Source organism: Silurus aristotelis, assembly GCF_946808225.1.
Source record: "Silurus aristotelis genome assembly, chromosome: 28".
NCBI classification, from domain to species: Eukaryota; Metazoa; Chordata; class Actinopteri; order Siluriformes; family Siluridae; genus Silurus; species Silurus aristotelis.
Genome location: NC_139601.1, coordinates 3737000 through 3754499, shown reverse-complemented (window position 1 = coordinate 3754499; position 17500 = coordinate 3737000). Strand labels below are relative to the sequence as shown.

At 39.8% G+C, this 17500-nt stretch overlaps 1 protein-coding gene across 1 annotated transcript; it reads left to right on the top strand.

The window, feature by feature from the left end:
* The first annotated feature begins 3354 nt into the window (after positions 1-3354).
* On the top strand, positions 3355-14800 carry gata2a (GATA binding protein 2a). The gene is made up of 6 exons (XM_083533878.1): positions 3355-3590; positions 3777-4321; positions 5360-5932; positions 8840-8985; positions 12013-12138; positions 13699-14800. Exons 2-6 carry the CDS (start codon positions 4096-4098, stop codon positions 13999-14001), a joined length of 1374 nt encoding a protein of 457 aa, XP_083390004.1. The 5' UTR covers positions 3355-3590; positions 3777-4095; the 3' UTR covers positions 14002-14800.
* The last annotated feature ends 2700 nt before the right edge of the window (positions 14801-17500 follow it).

Sequence of the window (17500 nt, the reverse complement as noted above, 5' to 3'; positions counted from 1 at the left end):
AGGCGAGCTGTCATCAGGCTGGAGATGTATAACCCCATCACTGATCAAAGTCACCCTGCTTTGGAAACTTTTTGGTTTCGTCTTTTTGGTTGAGAGCGCGCACGCACACGCGCCCACAAGCCTAAAAAAATGGAGGCTGTTAGGACAGGGTATGAAAAAGGAAGGGAGGGAGGGGTTGTAGGTAAACGCCTCGAATCGATGAAGAGGTAAGGAGAGAGAGAGAGAGAGAAAGAGAGGAGGGTGACTTCGCAATGCTGACCGCCGGTGCCCTGTCCCAATCTAATTACCCGTGAGTAAAGGACAATGCTGGTTCAGCTGCTCTAAGTCATTGCCTCATCTCCCTGCGTCTGCTTATCTCCACAGACCCTCCTGTACCCCCCCTCTTCATCCCTCCATCCATCCATCCCTCCCTCTTTTCCTCTTTCTCTCTCTCCCTCCTTCTTTAACCTCCGGGAGAATGATAAACGCGCCATGCAGTGGACGCACCCCCCTTTTTGCGGCACCTGTTAATTACAGGGACTTTCCTCAATGACGCATTAAACCTTGGTGAACACCACGGTTTCAAGGTGAAATTGGACCTTGATGACACCATTACACTATATAGCCATATAGCATGGAGCACCTCTAGGCTTATGGTGCACGTTGGAGCCTTCAGTCGTGTCAAAGTGCCCTTGAGATTGCCTTTTCCTCGTCCTGTGTGGAAGAGCCGAAGATGCTGAGGGTCTTTTTCTTTTCTTTTCTTAGATCCCTTTGTTCTAAGCACTGTTGATACCTGGTGGATTACTAGCAAATTCTCATTTGGCACAAGTCTTGCATCAAAGAGGCCTGCTGTGAAGACGAGCTGGATGAGGGTCACTAAGGAGGGTCATTAGCATCATTCTTGCTCGAGTAGACAGTGAGTGAAGCCATTCAGCAGCATTAGTGTTGCATACACTTTATCAAGCATTCAATAAGCTATAATACATCGTTAATGTATTCATTATTACTAACATTTTGGGGAAGGATCATCAGAATGATCAGTTTCTTTATATCCAATGTCACCGTGATCTTTTATTGTCGTTCCTCTTGTTTGCCCCTTAACATAGTTCACAAAATCCCTACCAGCTCTAAATGACTTGAATCTATTCCCCTGTGTCAGTGGTGTTGGCTCTGTCTCTGCCAGCTCATGCACCTTATTTAGCAATGCACTATTTATTAGTTTTACGCAGTGACACTCTAAGGGGTGTTGCACGTCTGGCTATGCGCCATGAAAACAAAGAGATGTAGGCTTTACATAGAGCGTGGTTACCATAGAATCTACTGGAGCCAGATATGCAAACACAATATATCATACATGCATAAAACAGTCAAGGCTTAGCTACTAAAAACTGTAATTAACATGTTGGATATATAAGCAAAACAACATGCAAGCTGAATGTGCACTGGTGAGCTCATAAGGCTGATTAGAGCATGCGCAAACAACTTTGCCTCGACGTGCATCCACTTAAAGTCTAAATCATTAAAATCTAAATCAAAATATATAGCTGATCTAACTGCATTGTAATAGAAGTGAACCTTCCTCCCAAGTTCCTCGCGTGCGCAAAAGTGTTTCTTGGCTTTAGTGACGTCAAATGAGAAGGGCAGCCCGGTTCCCAGATTCCAGTAATCATCTGTCAATCATCTTTTTTTGTTCAGACAACCTGTGACCTGTTACACTTTCCAGGCGGTGTAAATGCCACCATTTGTAAAGGAAAAATGATAGAAAATGAAAGATTCAGCATGAATTCATCATAAATATTTTTTAAAGGTTTTAGACCTTTAGAGTTTTTTTTTTTTTTTTTTTTTTTAACCAGGACGATTTTAACTTTCACATTAGACTTACAAAAAAAATAAAAAGAACACCTAGAAAGTCTATGTAAAAGGATGACCAGCTGGAACGCAGGCATTAGAAAGCATTTGCAGTGCTCCCATTGATTCAGAGGAGTTAAATGAATAATTAATCAATGCAAAGTGTAAGTACAAGATGTCAGAGACCGCAAAGTTACAAAAGGTGCGAAACTGAAGACCAGGGGCGACTCGTTAACGAAAAGAAACAAAAACTAGCCATGGTGGGAGATACCTGAGAGCAGGTAAAATCTAGCTAGAATGCATTAAGACGCAGTGATAGAAGTAAGTATTAGGAATAATAATAATTATAATAATAATAATAATAATAATAATAATAATAATAATAATAATAATGCATTTGATGTGATTAATGCTTCTGGAAATAATTTCTTAATCTCTTAGTAAATTGATCATTTCTGCATACACGCAAGTATAAAATACTAAGAGGACACTATTAAGATAATGTCCTGCTACTCTTGCATGCCGGAAAGACACTTCATGCACGCGCTACCCAACTCCCAAATTATATTTCACATTATAGGCCGTATGATAGCTTATTATATATTATGCATGGTTGTTCTTTAGCTGACCTGGCACCAATGTTTATCTAAGGTCTTATCAAGCTAATTGGCGACGCTGTGTCTTAATGCCTGTGGTGGTCCAGCCTGCGCGTTTCACCGCCAGCGCGAATTAACGAAGCCCCGCTAATGGCCACCAATTGGCTCTTGTTTCGGACAAGCCCATGCGACCTGTCGGCACCAGGCAGTCAGAGGAGTGGAGGTCGACTATTGAGATGCAAAACGACGTTTGATCGCTCGAGATCGCCTGCGAAACAACAATGTTTGCGCAACAGGAATGCAGCGACTACTAATTAAAAACAATTAGACGCTTGAAACAATGGCGCCCACTTTAGAGGCCATAAAGCTCTCCTCCCCGAATTAATGCCCGGGGTGTCAGGACGTGTGTTTGTTTGCGTTACGGCTGCAAGTGAAAAGCAACATTTGCGGCCTAAGTGCGTCTTAATGACGGCACCATAGCGAGCATGTCTCTCTTTTTAAATATCATTGTCATTATGGCATTAATAATAAGCCTAATATCTATGCAATATATATTTTTCAGAAATGCATCAAATATGTTTACTTGATCCATTTTTATAATACATTTATGGCAATTGTTTTTTGGTTTAGAATAGCACAACTGGTTTATTTTAATGGTTAATCAAGAGCATGAAAGACGAAAATAATAATTTTCCCATGCATTAAAAAGAAAACCAGCATTGCCAAAGCATTTCTTTTTAGCTGGTGTTTTAAAAAAAAGCATGAAGCCGTACAAAAAAAGGTAGATCTCAATAATTCGCGTCGGTGATTGATGCATCTCTGAGCACTCCATAGGCCACGCTGAGCCTATCACAGTCACCTCGCTTTGCCATTGGTTGGCGGGAGGTCGCTTCCAACCCGTGACTCCGCCCACACTCGCGTGATATGGAATTTGCTGGCGCCAGGTCCGACAGAGCGCGATTCATTAACCGAAACACAAGCAGCGCGCGGCACAGAGTCAAGAGTACTAGGCGCGCGCGTTCAGTAACGGCACCGCGGCACAAACGTCAACATTCTGCATGAGGATTAACTTTATTTGCAAACGGACTAACACGAGATAAAACAAACAAAACAAACAAAAAACTAACAAACATTGAAAGAGGAGGAGTAAAAAGGCAGTCGTGCACAGTAAGTACCTCTTTGACCAAAATAGTTTTCGTTCTCGCGCACAACGGGTTTAATTCTCTCTATATATTTTTTCTAACATGTTGTCATTCTGAACAAATCAAACAGCTTGAATGTTTGCATTTTCGAAAGATGTGCAAAAATTATTGATTATGCACATAGACCTACCTGTGTGTTTTGTTTTTGCAGGTGGATCTGAGGATCTGAGGATCATCTTCCTATTATCCAAAAGACAATTTTGTGCAATAAGTGAAAAGGACGCTTTTTCTTGGGCCTTTTTTTTTCTCGGTTTTTCAGTAGACTAACCAGAAATACTTTGCATTTTGGGAAATATAGATGATTTGTAGAACGCTGTCCTAATATAGCAAATAAAATAATCTTTAAATAATAATAATAATAATAATAATAATAATAATAATAATAATAATAATAATAATAATAATATAATAATAAAAATAAATACAGGACATTTTTGTTACCTGGCAAGTCTGCAAAAGAGGCTTACGGTATGGAAGTGGCAGCAGATCAGTCACGGTGGATGGCGCATCATCACGCGGTGCTCAACGGCCAGCACCCGGACTCACATCATCACGGCCTCACACACAACTACATGGAGCCTATGGCGCCGCTTTTGCCCCCGGATGAAGTGGACGTTTTTCTTAATCACTTGGACTCACAGGGTAATCCGTACTACCCCAACTCAAGGGCGAGAGTGTCCTACAGCCAAGCGCATGGTGAGTTTAATCCAAACCGACTGAGAAATAAAACATTTAACAATTTATCTTTGTATTTGCATAGCTGGTAAATACATATGTGTTGAATATTTTTTTTTATAATATAATCTTTACATTAGTATATTTTGCTGTGTGTTTTTCCCATGGAGATTTTGCACGAGATGATAGGGGCCTTATCTTTGTTTTTCATCGACTGTTTAAGTAAGGACTAGAGTGTGTGTGTAAACAAACTTAAGCCTGGTGACAACTTGTCTGCATGCTTGTTTTTTCTGCCCTGCGATCAGTTACAATCCAAATAATATGCACAAATATATTTATTGTTATGCTTTGTGGAAATGATTGTAGTTTGCTGGTCAATGTTGTAATTGATGAGACTGATCTGGATGAAACTGAATGAAACTTGGCCTGAAGAGTAAAACAGAAAGGGGGGAAAAAATTTCAGAAAATTACATAGGGAGGAAAGGGAAGTTCGTGTCACTTCTTCTCTGGGCTGTTGAGAGAGAGAGAGAGAGAGAGAGAGAGAGAGAGAGAGAGAGAGAGAGAGAGAGAGAGAGAGAGAGAGAGAGAGAGAGAGAGAGAGAGGGAGGCATTTCCCGGATACAAAATAAAAAACGAAAAAAGTCACTGATATCAGTCTTTTGTTCACGTACCCAAGTTGTGAGAGGAGAAGAAGTCTGTACACCGACGCTTTTTTTAAAATACAAAAAAAGGTATTATTTTTTTTCACAAAAATATTAGACAAATGTGTAAAAATTTCCTAGAGGAAAACTTCAAGGCGTTGGCTTTCCTTTAGACTGGACTGTAGGATTAAACCCTTCATGTGAACAGTTGAATTGTAGGTCGTATAGCTTGTAGTAAGATACACTTTGAAGAAGATGTCGAGTTTGTGTTTTTCGTGCACCGAACCAACAGGTAGGAAACGGGGCACTAATGTAAATCTCATGGGCGCTCAGGGAGCAAAGCAGAAATATTGACAGCTTTTGTTATTAATCAGTGTCGATTATGAATTAATGTGGGGGGGATCCATTGTGTTTACAGCACGATTGACTGGGAGTCAGGTCTGCCGACCTCATCTCCTGCACAGTCCCGGCCTGTCGTGGTTGGACGGGAGCAAAGCGGCCCTCTCGGCGGCGCACCACAACGCCTGGGCGGTTAGTCCGTTTAGCAAAGCCGGGCTCCACGCCACCAGCGCCAGTTACGCTTGCAGCGGCGGCACGGCCACGGCGCCCGCTTCCGCCTCTCTAGCGCCGGCGAGTCACGCGAGCCCGCACCCGCTCTACAACTTCCCTCCAACACCTCCGAAAGACGTGTCGCCCGATCCGGGACCGTCGTCTCCCTCCTCCGCCTCGGTCACGCGGATGGACGAAAAGGATTCGGTCAAGTACCAAGTGGGTGACGGTATGAAGATGGAAGGATGCAGTCCTCTTAGGGGCGGCATGGCCATGGGCGCGCCGCAAACACCGTCCACGCACCACCCGATCCCCACGTACCCGACCTACTCGCTCCCCACGGCGCACGACTACGGAGCCGGGCTCTTCCACCCGAATCTGCTCAGCGGCTCGTCCTCCAGTTTTGCTCCTAAATGCAAGAGCAAAGCCCGCTCCAGCTCGGGTAAGTTGCATCAACTTTTACTGATGGTGGCGTGGAGACCACTCAACACTGGTGGATCATTCAAAAGCATTTTTTTGGGTTGGTTTGTGCAATACCGCAATTACCTTCAAATTATTTTTTTATTAAGAATTTTTGCTTTCGTAGTTGCAATGCAAAACTTAAAAATAATAAAAAAAAAACAAGTCTCACTTTTAAAATATATTTAACACAAATAGACAGCGCCCACCAACCGGACTATTTATAACCCACTCCTTAGGCCACAGTCGACATGTGTTTATATGGTTTTGGGGTATATGTATGTTGTAATATTTGACAGGTTTAGATCATATCGAGAACATGGTTATCTTTTTACACCTTAAGGCCTCATTTGTCAGTGATGGGATCCATCCAGATGAGTCATTGACGAAATAATGAGAGAGAGAGAGAGAAAAAAAAAAACACGTCAATAAGTGAAAAGAATGATCAGAAAACACAAAAGACAAATTATTGAGACTGCATATTACTCTAACGAAAATTATTGGAGCACAAATTGGGCATAAAAGTGAGGTATTTGGTTTATTATGAATAATAATAATAATAATAATAATAATAATAATAATAATAATAATAATAACAACAATAATAACAATAATAACAATAATAATAAATGAGTTAATCCAATTTATGTAACATATCTAATGTAGAGATGTTAAGTCCACACTATGTAAGGTTCCCTGACATAAATGTCTTCTTAAACTTTTTTGTCATAAAATATAATAGTATAATAAACCTCTAAATCATTCCGCGCGCGCGCGCGCGCGCACTGATCCCGACTTTAAACCTCTGGTTTTGTTTTCGCTTGACCGGGCTCCATTGCGTCTTTCAAGCATGCAGAAGTCACGACGCTCTGGCTCCTGCCACATCCTGTGTACCTCTGACTGAACAAATCACGACCTGCTCCCCTCCCCATCGAACCTAAAGCCAATTAACCAGGACGAGACTCACGAGGCTCACGCCTGTTGCTTGAAAGTGTTATAATCAATAGCAAAAGGTTTTATAGTTAAATATTATGGTGAGATTTGGAATACTATACATACACTACAAGTACACTATAAGTGAACTATATTATTATTATTATTATTATTATTATTATTACTATTATTATTATTGTTATTATTATTATTATTATTATTATACATTGTTTATTGTGTACCATATGGACCCATTGCTTCTTTACCATTTTTTGTCTATTGGGCGGTACACTCCAACACCTTTTCCACTTTTTTGTATTTTTTAAGTTAAAAAGATACATGCACCACTGTAGGTCCAAGGAGAGGGCTCTTTTTTTTGAGAGAATGAATGTACTTCATATAACAGCATTTATTATCAACAATGACCTAATGCAGTGTGTTATTTCATACATGCACTAGATATGGCATAGTTTTTTTTTTTTTATACAGATCCAATAACATTCGTGTCAAATGGCATGTTCTTCCTTTCTTACTTCCTGTAGTAAATGCTAAGATGTGTGTTCTGGCACAGCGTTCTGGTAAGGTGATCTGAACAATGCGAGTTGGACAGGAGCCTGTCGTCATTACAAAGCTGCATATGTAATTTCCATCAGAAGCGAACAATCCCATGAAATCCCTAGCTCTTGGCAAGTTGATCTTAAGGCATGCGAATGCAATATTAGCTAACAAAAAAGAGCGGCGTGACAACCATCCTGATTACATTTTTAGTCATAACTGTCAAATTTTGTACTCACTTTGGCATTTGTTTCTTGTCTGTGACACCATGGTGCAAAACCTTGAGTTCATTCCTACACTTTTTGCACACCTTTGTAAAACAAAACCATTGTGGAATCTAAGTCATCTCAGGGGTCAGTATAATGAACCTCTGTGTTTGGTCGTACTTAAACGACCTCTGTTCTGAGATGGCCTGCAGCACCAGTGCAAGGCCCAACCCCACTGACCCTGTGGCCATTTTGTCCTCACACTCTTCTAACCACAGGTTAGCTCGGACACACCGATACTGCTTCGTCTGCTTAACAGGACCGGTGACACAGAAAAATGCAGCAACATGACCGAATGACTAAACATACACTTCAAAAGGAGCACAACTATTGTCCAGGGCAGACTCCTTTCTCCAGTCTGGGTGGGACAGCATGTCCCTCACATTAGAAAGAGAATAATAGAGGCATGATTCCTGGGAGAGAGAGAGAGAGAGCCATTAGATGAGACGTGGAATGAATGAAAGCACTAAGTCATCATCAACAGGTTTAGATTTTGTGCATGAGTGAAAATAGAAACGAGAGTGGTTCCTAAGTTGACGAATGCGAAATTAGGGCATGGAAACTCCCAAACTGTTCGAAATGTATAATTAAGGAGTCAGATCAGTGGCTAGGGTTTGAGTCTACAAACTTGCACTATACATGCTAATGTTGAGTATATGGCAAACCGAGAGACACAGAGATGTTCGACAATAAATTATGTAATACAGTTTCTCAATGGACTTCTTGGGTTTTAGGCACTCGCTGCTTCTCTGCCATGCTTTAGTGGATTATTTTACACGTAGGTGTCTATGTCCATTCTGATTCTTCCTGATTCACCAGAGCTGAGCGACAGACCTGGGGTCAGCCAAGCACGGATGTGTATTGTTCTCGTCATTCTTTGAGAGAGATTTTATATCATGAGGAACAGCTTAATGCGCTATTGATGGGAACGGTCAGATTACATATTGGCTAATTAACTTGGACAGCGTACCTGACCAGATTGCTCCTCTATGAGCTGTGCACTCCTTTTTTTGGACCCCGTATACATTTTTGCAGCCCCAGATCATTTCAGCTGATCAGTATATACATTAACGTGACATGAACTTCTTAATTATATAAAATTCCCTTTGGTTTCCCTCCATCTGAATTCTGCACAGAGGGCCGTGAGTGTGTGAACTGCGGCGCGACCTCCACCCCTCTCTGGAGGAGAGATGGAACTGGCCACTACCTCTGCAATGCCTGCGGCCTCTACCACAAGATGAACGGTCAGAATCGGCCTCTGATCAAACCCAAACGCAGACTGGTAAGTAGCACATTACAGGCCTAGTTTCACACAAACACACTAACACACAAGGCCTAAATAGGAGCGTGGAGCAGAGAGAATACACACAATTCCAGGAAAGTTATATTTTCCCTATGATCTTCCTGGAATTGTTTGTCGCCCTCACCCCCCGGTGATCCCATACACTGCCTGTTACAATACTGCTACTATTGCCATTGTTGCTGCTATCATTATTGCTGCTAGTTCTGATACAGTTACTGATACCAATGCCCACGATGCCTAACCCAGCTTAATTAACAGTGCAGCACAGGGACAGGAAGACTACGTATATTGACCTGTCCATTTTTTTTTTAAAATGACAGATTTTCATAAGATCTGTGGTTTCCCCGATTGCAATATGTTTTTCAAATATATGGAGGATTTATATGTTAAATAGGCTATATGTTAGGTAATACACACACACACACACACACACACACACACACACACACACACACACACACACATTTTTATATATAAAAAGTAAAAAAAGTAAGATTAAAAAATGAATAAGCAATTCAGCCACCACTTTTTCTTTCTAGCCCAGTTTGTGAATGCATATTAAAACAGTACCCATGTTAATTAAATAAGAATATAATAAGTATGTATTTACATTTCAAAAGTATTAAAATTTTTTTATTTAGAAGATATAAGGGAGAAATATATGTCCTTTCACATTTTTATGATTAGGCTTTGCTTTATAATCTACTGGCATTTAAAAAAGAGAGCAAATACACCTTTATGTATATCATAATCAGTCATGTTTTTGTTTTGTTTTTTAAGAAAAAAAAGAAAGAAGGATAGAAAGAATTAAAATTCAGTGCATTAGTAACCCAAACCCAGCCATTCACAAATGTAAATTTAAAATGTAAACATTTATAAAAACAAAAAATTAAAATGTTTGTGACATTTAGAGTTACTTAAACTGTATATATACCCCTAAACACCAAAAAAGGAAAGAGGGGAAAATAGAAGTGTTAAAAAAAAACCAATTTGTGACCTCTGTTTACTCGTTTGCTCGCATTTCTTCTTCAGCCGACCCTGCACGTCGTTTTAATTGAGTGGGACAGTCTTATTCCATTAGGCGGGGGTCGTAATTGAATTTGCACTTGCCTGAGTGACGGTCAGAACTGAGGATGCGCGTCTCTGAGGGAATTCTCTAAGAGTTTCTCTCATGTCATGGAATTTAAAGGGCAAGATGTTGATGCGAGGGAATGAGAAACAGTGGGAATCGCATCTAAAACTTGCATTTAACACGATGATGATAAAATAATTATAATAATAATACAATATTATTATTAATAGTAGTAATATTACACACAATTATGCACATAACATCATTTTATAACTTGACTTTTTAAATAAAGCTATAAAGGTACTCTTCACACTCTTGCTAAAAGATGAGATTACATTAATACTACTACTACTACTACTACTACTACTACTAATAATAATAATAATACTGCTAATAATAATAATGATAATAATAATAATACTAATAATAACAATAACAATAAAGTATGCAGTCGCAGACATTTTGTTTTTGGGCCTCAGCTTTGTGCTTTCCTCATAAAAAAAAAAAAAAGATGAAAAGCCCATAAGCTTTTTCCATGGAGTCAGACTCTACACAGCAGCTCGCGCTTTGCTTAGTTGTTTCGGAGCCGCGGTGTTTTCGGAGCCCTTCCCCGCTCAAAGGCCGTCCAGTTGTTTCCTATCCGGATATGTGGCCAGGCTCGATAAGGAAACCACGGCTCCCGGGTGTTTCCTGTCTTCAACAAACCCCAGTGAATTTTTTTGCATGGACCCGCCAGGGCTCGGCACTGGAAAGCGATTAAGCAGAAGAGTTTTGAGAGCGCGCGCGCGGAAAATCCCCCCGGATCCAGGCGCTCGCGCCGCTCCGTGTTTGCGCTGCATGGTTGGCACTCAGCGTCGGAATGCATGGCGTGTTTTTGTTGTTGTCTATGCTTTCTGAAACGTGAACGAACGAACATTCCTTTTTTTTTTGTTTGCGTGTCTAAAGAGTCGTTTTGCGCGCCGGGTTAATAGGAACAGTCACGTCAAATGGAAAATGGAACAGAAAGTGCGCAGCCCAGCGCGTTCCCAGCTGCAGGGGGATTGCATTGTGCGCCTCTAAATGTTTCTTATTATGTGTGAAAAATTGATCTGTAATGGACACAATGCGAACAGGGACGCGACACCCCCGCAGCGCTCCACTCAGGATCAAGAGAAATAATGCGTCGGAATGGGATAAACTAATGACGGATCTGGTAGCTTAAATTTAGTGAAATGCGACATTTCGTGAAAACACAGCGCAGACAAAACTGTTGCCAGACGCAAAGATGGTGCAAATTGGAAAATCGAATTAAGCTTGCATAAATGCACAGAATATTTAATTAACCCGACTCTCCTATAAGCCATTTCGTATGGTTAACTTTGATGCTGGATTCTGGGAGAGTTTTGAAATTCTGCCTGCTCCGGAGTAGTCATAATATCCATCACCCAGGCCTTTTCCAAAGAAGATCTTTATCATGTGTCAGGGTTTCCTTCAAAGCAAAGCCTAGCAGAAATGATTTTCATAACCAAACCTGAGACATAATATAAAATATATATTGCATATAAGCAAAAAGGAGCATGAGCATGAAATGGACTAATAAAAAAATAGATTATATATATATATATAAATCACTTACATTTGCTTTACATTTTGTTGAACATTAGAGATTTATATTTTGCTTCTGTTTTGTTTTATAATGTGTAATTTGGTTAAATATTAGAGATTAAAGATTAGGGATTATATGCATTATAGGGATTGTTTTTTGCCTGCCAGTATGAAAAACACCAAAAGATTGGGGTGTATCATTAATTTCTGCGACAGCATCATACCAAAAAAAAATTGTGTACATTGTATTTGCAGCATGAACACTTATCACAAGCAAATATCAAAATAGTGATTAATAGCTAATATAATGCTCAGCCCTAACCGTTTGGTCATTGCTGTGGTTCTCACAGTCAGCTGCGCGACGAGCCGGAACCTGCTGTGCAAACTGCCAGACCACTACGACCACGTTGTGGCGACGCAACGGCAATGGAGACCCGGTGTGCAATGCCTGTGGCCTCTACTACAAACTTCACAATGTAAGTAGTCAACAAAATGTCAACAAACACAACATTAACACACAATACAGTACTCCACAGTGCCGGCCTTCAAAACCGCATGATTGCATATGTCAAGACAATACGCCATCAGGCATTAAGGCCAAAATCATACTTACAATCCACTCAAGGCTAGATTTTAAGCTGTAAATTTTGAGGGAGGTTCTTTGTAAGAGAGTTAATTTAAGCCTAAGTTTTGGAAGTTGTTTATGGTTTTAACAGAAGTATTGTGGTTGCTGGCTATTTTTGTGCATTTTATTATTTGCTTTCCTCAGGTCCTGAAAGTAAAACCTTATGTTTCTCTCGCTTTTTACCGTTTTAAAACTGGAACACAAAGTGAACAACCAGTTGACATGTAGTTAACCAGGTAAAGTTTGGCCACAGGTTGGCGTAGGCAGACTTGTTCAGAAAAAAGGCTAAGAGAAAGGGCTAGAAAAAGGCCCCACATGGTTTAGAGGAAAGGCTAGAGGCCATATTTTTACTTTGGTGCTTCAAATGTAATACAGCTTTTCAAAATACCAGATTTAAAATGCCATATGCATATGCTTTGTTTCAATGATCAATAATGTATATGCATATATATATATATATATATATATATATATATATATATATATATATATATATATATGATGCATACGATGAAAAAACATCTACTAATATTTTCCTCAGGTTTTTGTGTTATATCCTGTCCCTTCCACAAACACATGATACTTCATCATAAAATGAGTGAGTTGTAAACGAGGTTCATGAGGCTCCGCATCAAAAACACAGCCCTAGAAAGGCCAAGTCGATGTGGTCACAGGGGCGGACAGCTTCTATCGATTTAGGAGACGGGAAGGAGACTATGGGGACGCAAAGACGGCTTTTTCCTGTCAGGCAGAAGCCGCTGACCGTTTCTTGCTTTTGATTAATCCAGCTTTGTTTCAATGGGAGGCGTTATTCCCAAGAGGGAGCAGAGCATGGGACGGCCATTCACACACACAGGGCGTCTGTTAAACCAATTCAGTGCTGTCTGAAAGTTCGCCCCCTTTTTAATGTTAAGCTTGGCTTCTATTAGGTGCTTTAATCCGATGAATAAATAATTTTTTAGCCTAATCAGACAAGCGCGACAAAGCGGCTGGGCCTCATTCGGGATGGCTGTCTTTGCTGACTGTATTTATAATTGCTCTTGACATTCACGTAGAAGAAACAAAATTGTGACTTTTGCAGCACCGCAACGGTCACTGTTATAATTGAGAACAGTTCTAGCCTCAGAGGCATTATTTTATTATATTATTATGTTATCTCTTTCCATTTTACAATCGAGAATGGCACCGGTTCAGTACAACTGCTAAATAAAACCCCTTGTTCAGAAAGCCGCAATTAAATGCATCTTATTTCTCAAACAAAGACTCGATAGTTTTTTCTACGCTAATAAAAGTCATACCTTGTTGGCTATTTTAAGGACCAAAAAATTTACTGAATGTGCCTGCGGGCAAAGATCGAAATGGATAAAATTGGCAATCTAACATTCATCTCCCTCTGTCCTTGTCTCCATAGGTCAACAGACCACTGACGATGAAGAAAGAAGGCATCCAGACACGCAACCGCAAGATGTCCAGCAAGTCCAAGAGAAACAAACGGGTGTCTGAGGGCTTTGACGAGCTCTCCAAGTGCATGCATGACAAGACGTTGCCCTTCGCCAGCGCTGCCAGTGCTATGGCTGCGCACATGCCTCACATGGGCCACCTGCCTCACTTCAGCCACTCGGGCCACATGCTGCCCACGCCAACCCCCATCCACCCAACGTTTAGTCACCCGCACCACTCAGGTCGCTCGCCTGTCTGGGCAGAGCCTCACTAAGGACCCCAGAAATTGGCAAACCTTCCTATTCAACCTCTGTCTGTGAGGGTTTTTTTTAAATTACACAAATAACTAGAAGTGGAAAGAGGACACTTTTTTCTTGTTCATAAATCCCCCTGTCCCCCTGAATCATGGACACGGACGTGAAAGGAAGCGAGGACATTTGTCGCTTTTAGCATTCCTTTATTTTGTACTGAGTCACTTTGGTACTGCCTGGAAAGACAGGATGTGTGCGAGAGCAGAGTCACTGTGTGTTTGTGTGTGTGTGTGCGCACCAGTCCTATGTGAATGTGTGTGAATTTTTTTGGACTCTGATCTAGAGAAAAATATGAGAAAAAAACATGAAATTGCTTTTCAAATGCCTAACATGCTGGGATACACACAAACACACACACACACACACACACACACACACACACACACACACACACACACACACACACACACACACACACACACACACACAGACTCCATGGACACGCCTGCCTCTGAACACACTCTACGGACATGACTAGCAAGCAAACAGATGTTTATAAAGCTTGATTGTATTATCGTTATTGTTATAATTGTTATTATGATAATTTATTTTCACACTTTATTTCTTTTTTTGGGACTCTCCTTAAAACCATATGTTTATTATTATAAAATATTATTTGATTGTTATTAAAAGAAAGGAAAAAGGAACAAAAAAAAAAAAGAACTCTGACCTATCTTAGCCAAGGTGATATTGCTGAACTGTACGTTTCTATTTCATTTTTTCCATTACACAAATAAAGAAATAAAGTTTTAATACCTATCATCCACTAATTTCTCCTTTATAAAATCTTCAAATCACATAAAGTGTTAACGAGCATGCCTAGTGTTTGATTTTTAAATTAATTTCACACAAATTGAAGTACAAACAGACAACAAATGGTAACTTTGACCCTAAACCTGATGTTAACCTTTGTAACTAGACGTATGAATTGAGGAATGTGATCAATACAGTTTGGTTTAACTTGAAACAATTTCATACTAATATAACTACAAATATATACAAACGCCACCACTCGGTCTTAACATTAGCCTTTGCACCAGTTCATACGTATCTACAGTGTTATGAATTTTTAAACCTCAGTGTGTTTTGGTTGGATTTGGTTCATCAGAAAGGATGCAAATGCAAATTTTGCCCCCTCAAAACTTTATACCAATTCACTGAATTAATTTAACTATTGAATCATGTGAATTGTTATGCATTGGAGATCAAACTTTAAACCAAGTGCGTATTTACATTTACATTTGCGGCATTTAGCAGACGGCCTTATCCAGAGCCACGTACAAAAGCGCTTTGAGACTTTAGCAATGAAAAAATCTACACTGGCATGCAAGATTACAAACTTAATATAAATATAACTCTTGAATGGCGTACGGTGTGTACACATTTTGATAGATTTTTGGTTTAGTTTAAGTAATTACAAAATACACAGATCCAAACTCCACCCCTTAACATTAACCTTGCTAAATTTGTAAAGAGTTATATTTGGTTGGATTTGGATCAATGCCCAATGAATATAGTCATAAAAAAGTACTAATGTCGACTCCGTCTTATTACCTAATCTTTAGTAACTGCTCATGCAAACTGAGCTGTCTGAATTGTTACGAATTCACAGAAGGGCATTTTGGTTCAGAATTGTAAACAATTGTCATTTGGTTGAATTTAGATAAATTTTATATAAATATAATTATAATAATAATAATAATAATAATAATAATAATAATAATGATAATAATAATAATAATAATAATAATAAAAAATGCACACTCCACTTCTAACCATAACATTTGAATACAAATTGATCATTGATCATGTTGTCATTTTGGCTCAAATGTTCAAATATCATGAAAAAGTGACACAAATTTGTCAAAACAAGGGTGAAATCTGGAACAATTTCATACAAATACAGTTCCAAATGCTAATACAAATTGAGCCATGTGAATTGCATCACATTTGTAAATTGAGACCATGCCATCGGCGCAAGTCATCGAATTTTCGCAAAACTCTATGCATGTGTGTTGTAAACCGTGACCAATTCCAGTTTCACACCCTTGTTACTCATTGCTATCTTTTTGCACCCAAGCATTCAAGCATTCATGTAAATGAAGAGTGTAATCACAGAGACATGAACACACCCTCTTACCTCTCCACACACACACACACGTACAAATACACATGATACAGTCAGAGGGAATTCCACCTAAGTTAGTGTGGGAGTGTGTATCTTGAGCACTTCGGTGATGGCCTTTTCAGTCTGACTCAGACCAATGTACTAAACATAGTGTATTCTAAGAATTCTTACACACACTAGAAAAACACCCACACACATTACAAAATCATACTTAGTGCACATGAACTATTGTGAATGCACACTGAGAAACAATCACAGGTTCAGGCATCTCCCTGTTCACTTGTCCAGCCGTCTGGCTGCCTTGCATATTCCTCAGAAACCACTGAAAGGAGTGAAAGGAAGGACAAGCAGTCTGTAGAGTGCATGAAAGAGAAAAAGAGACAGAGAGAGAGAGAGAGAGAGACTGGGAAAGAGGAAGGAAAGGCAATCAGACCAGCCGTGAGCAAACACGTGGGGGGCAGTTGGGCTTCGCGCTCCTCTCTCTCCCAGATGTGCTCGCAGCTGAGGCTGCAGGAAACAACCCTTTTACCGGCTCTCATTTGGAGAGCATTTAACCCAGAGGAGCAAGCAAAGCACTGCCTGGGCCAGCGGCTAATCAGAGAGGCCAACGGGAGAGACGTGAGGCCAGGCCAGTCCTACCATCCCTCTCCTTTTGGTCAGAAGCTGTTAAATAATTTTCTATAGAAGCAGCGTTAACAATTGATTACAGGTGTGCTGGTAGTTTTGTGTTACTAGGATTTTATTTATATAGCAATGAAATAGAAATAGACTCAATATGATCAGTGCATAAATGATCATTTTATACTTTCTATAAGAAAACTATGTAATTTTTTTCATTTTCTGCCACATGAGAGTCTTCAGGACAGGGGTGTATCAATAACAAGAAAGGAATATTTCATTTTTCTTAGTAGTAAGTAAGTATTAGTAAGGAAACAACTATTTGTCTTTTTTGCAGATGTTCTACAGCATTAGTAAAAATGCAAATAGATTTAAATCTAAATGTTCTTTAATGTAGAGATATTTCATTCCTGGGCAGATTTCTTTGGAGTAAGAGGAATAAAAGCCTTTAAGGATGTGCTGCTATTGGAAAATAATAAACTTCACAGTGGGCATGAGCACCACCTATTCATTAATAAAAAAAGGAAAAAAAACATCCCACTTTTTCACCAAATCAAATACATTATTATATGGACAACAGAATAAGAATACATGACATTTCCAGCCATATGTGGTTCTTCCCCAAACTGTTAGCACAATCTTGGAGGCTCACAAGTCTTTGTTTGTGGTAGCATCAAATTTTCCTAACACAATTGAACTCTGAGAATCAAACCAGT

Bases quoted from the DNA above. Each gene is read 5' to 3' on its own strand.
- gata2a (XM_083533878.1), top strand. From the start codon at position 4,096: ATGGAAGTGGCAGCAGATCAGTCACGGTGGATGGCGCATCATCACGCG. The intron at 4,322-5,359 runs GTGAGTTTAATC...TTGTGTTTACAG, and splicing joins GTCCTACAGCCAAGCGCATG to CACGATTGACTGGGAGTCAG. The intron at 5,933-8,839 runs GTAAGTTGCATC...AATTCTGCACAG, and splicing joins CAAAGCCCGCTCCAGCTCGG to AGGGCCGTGAGTGTGTGAAC.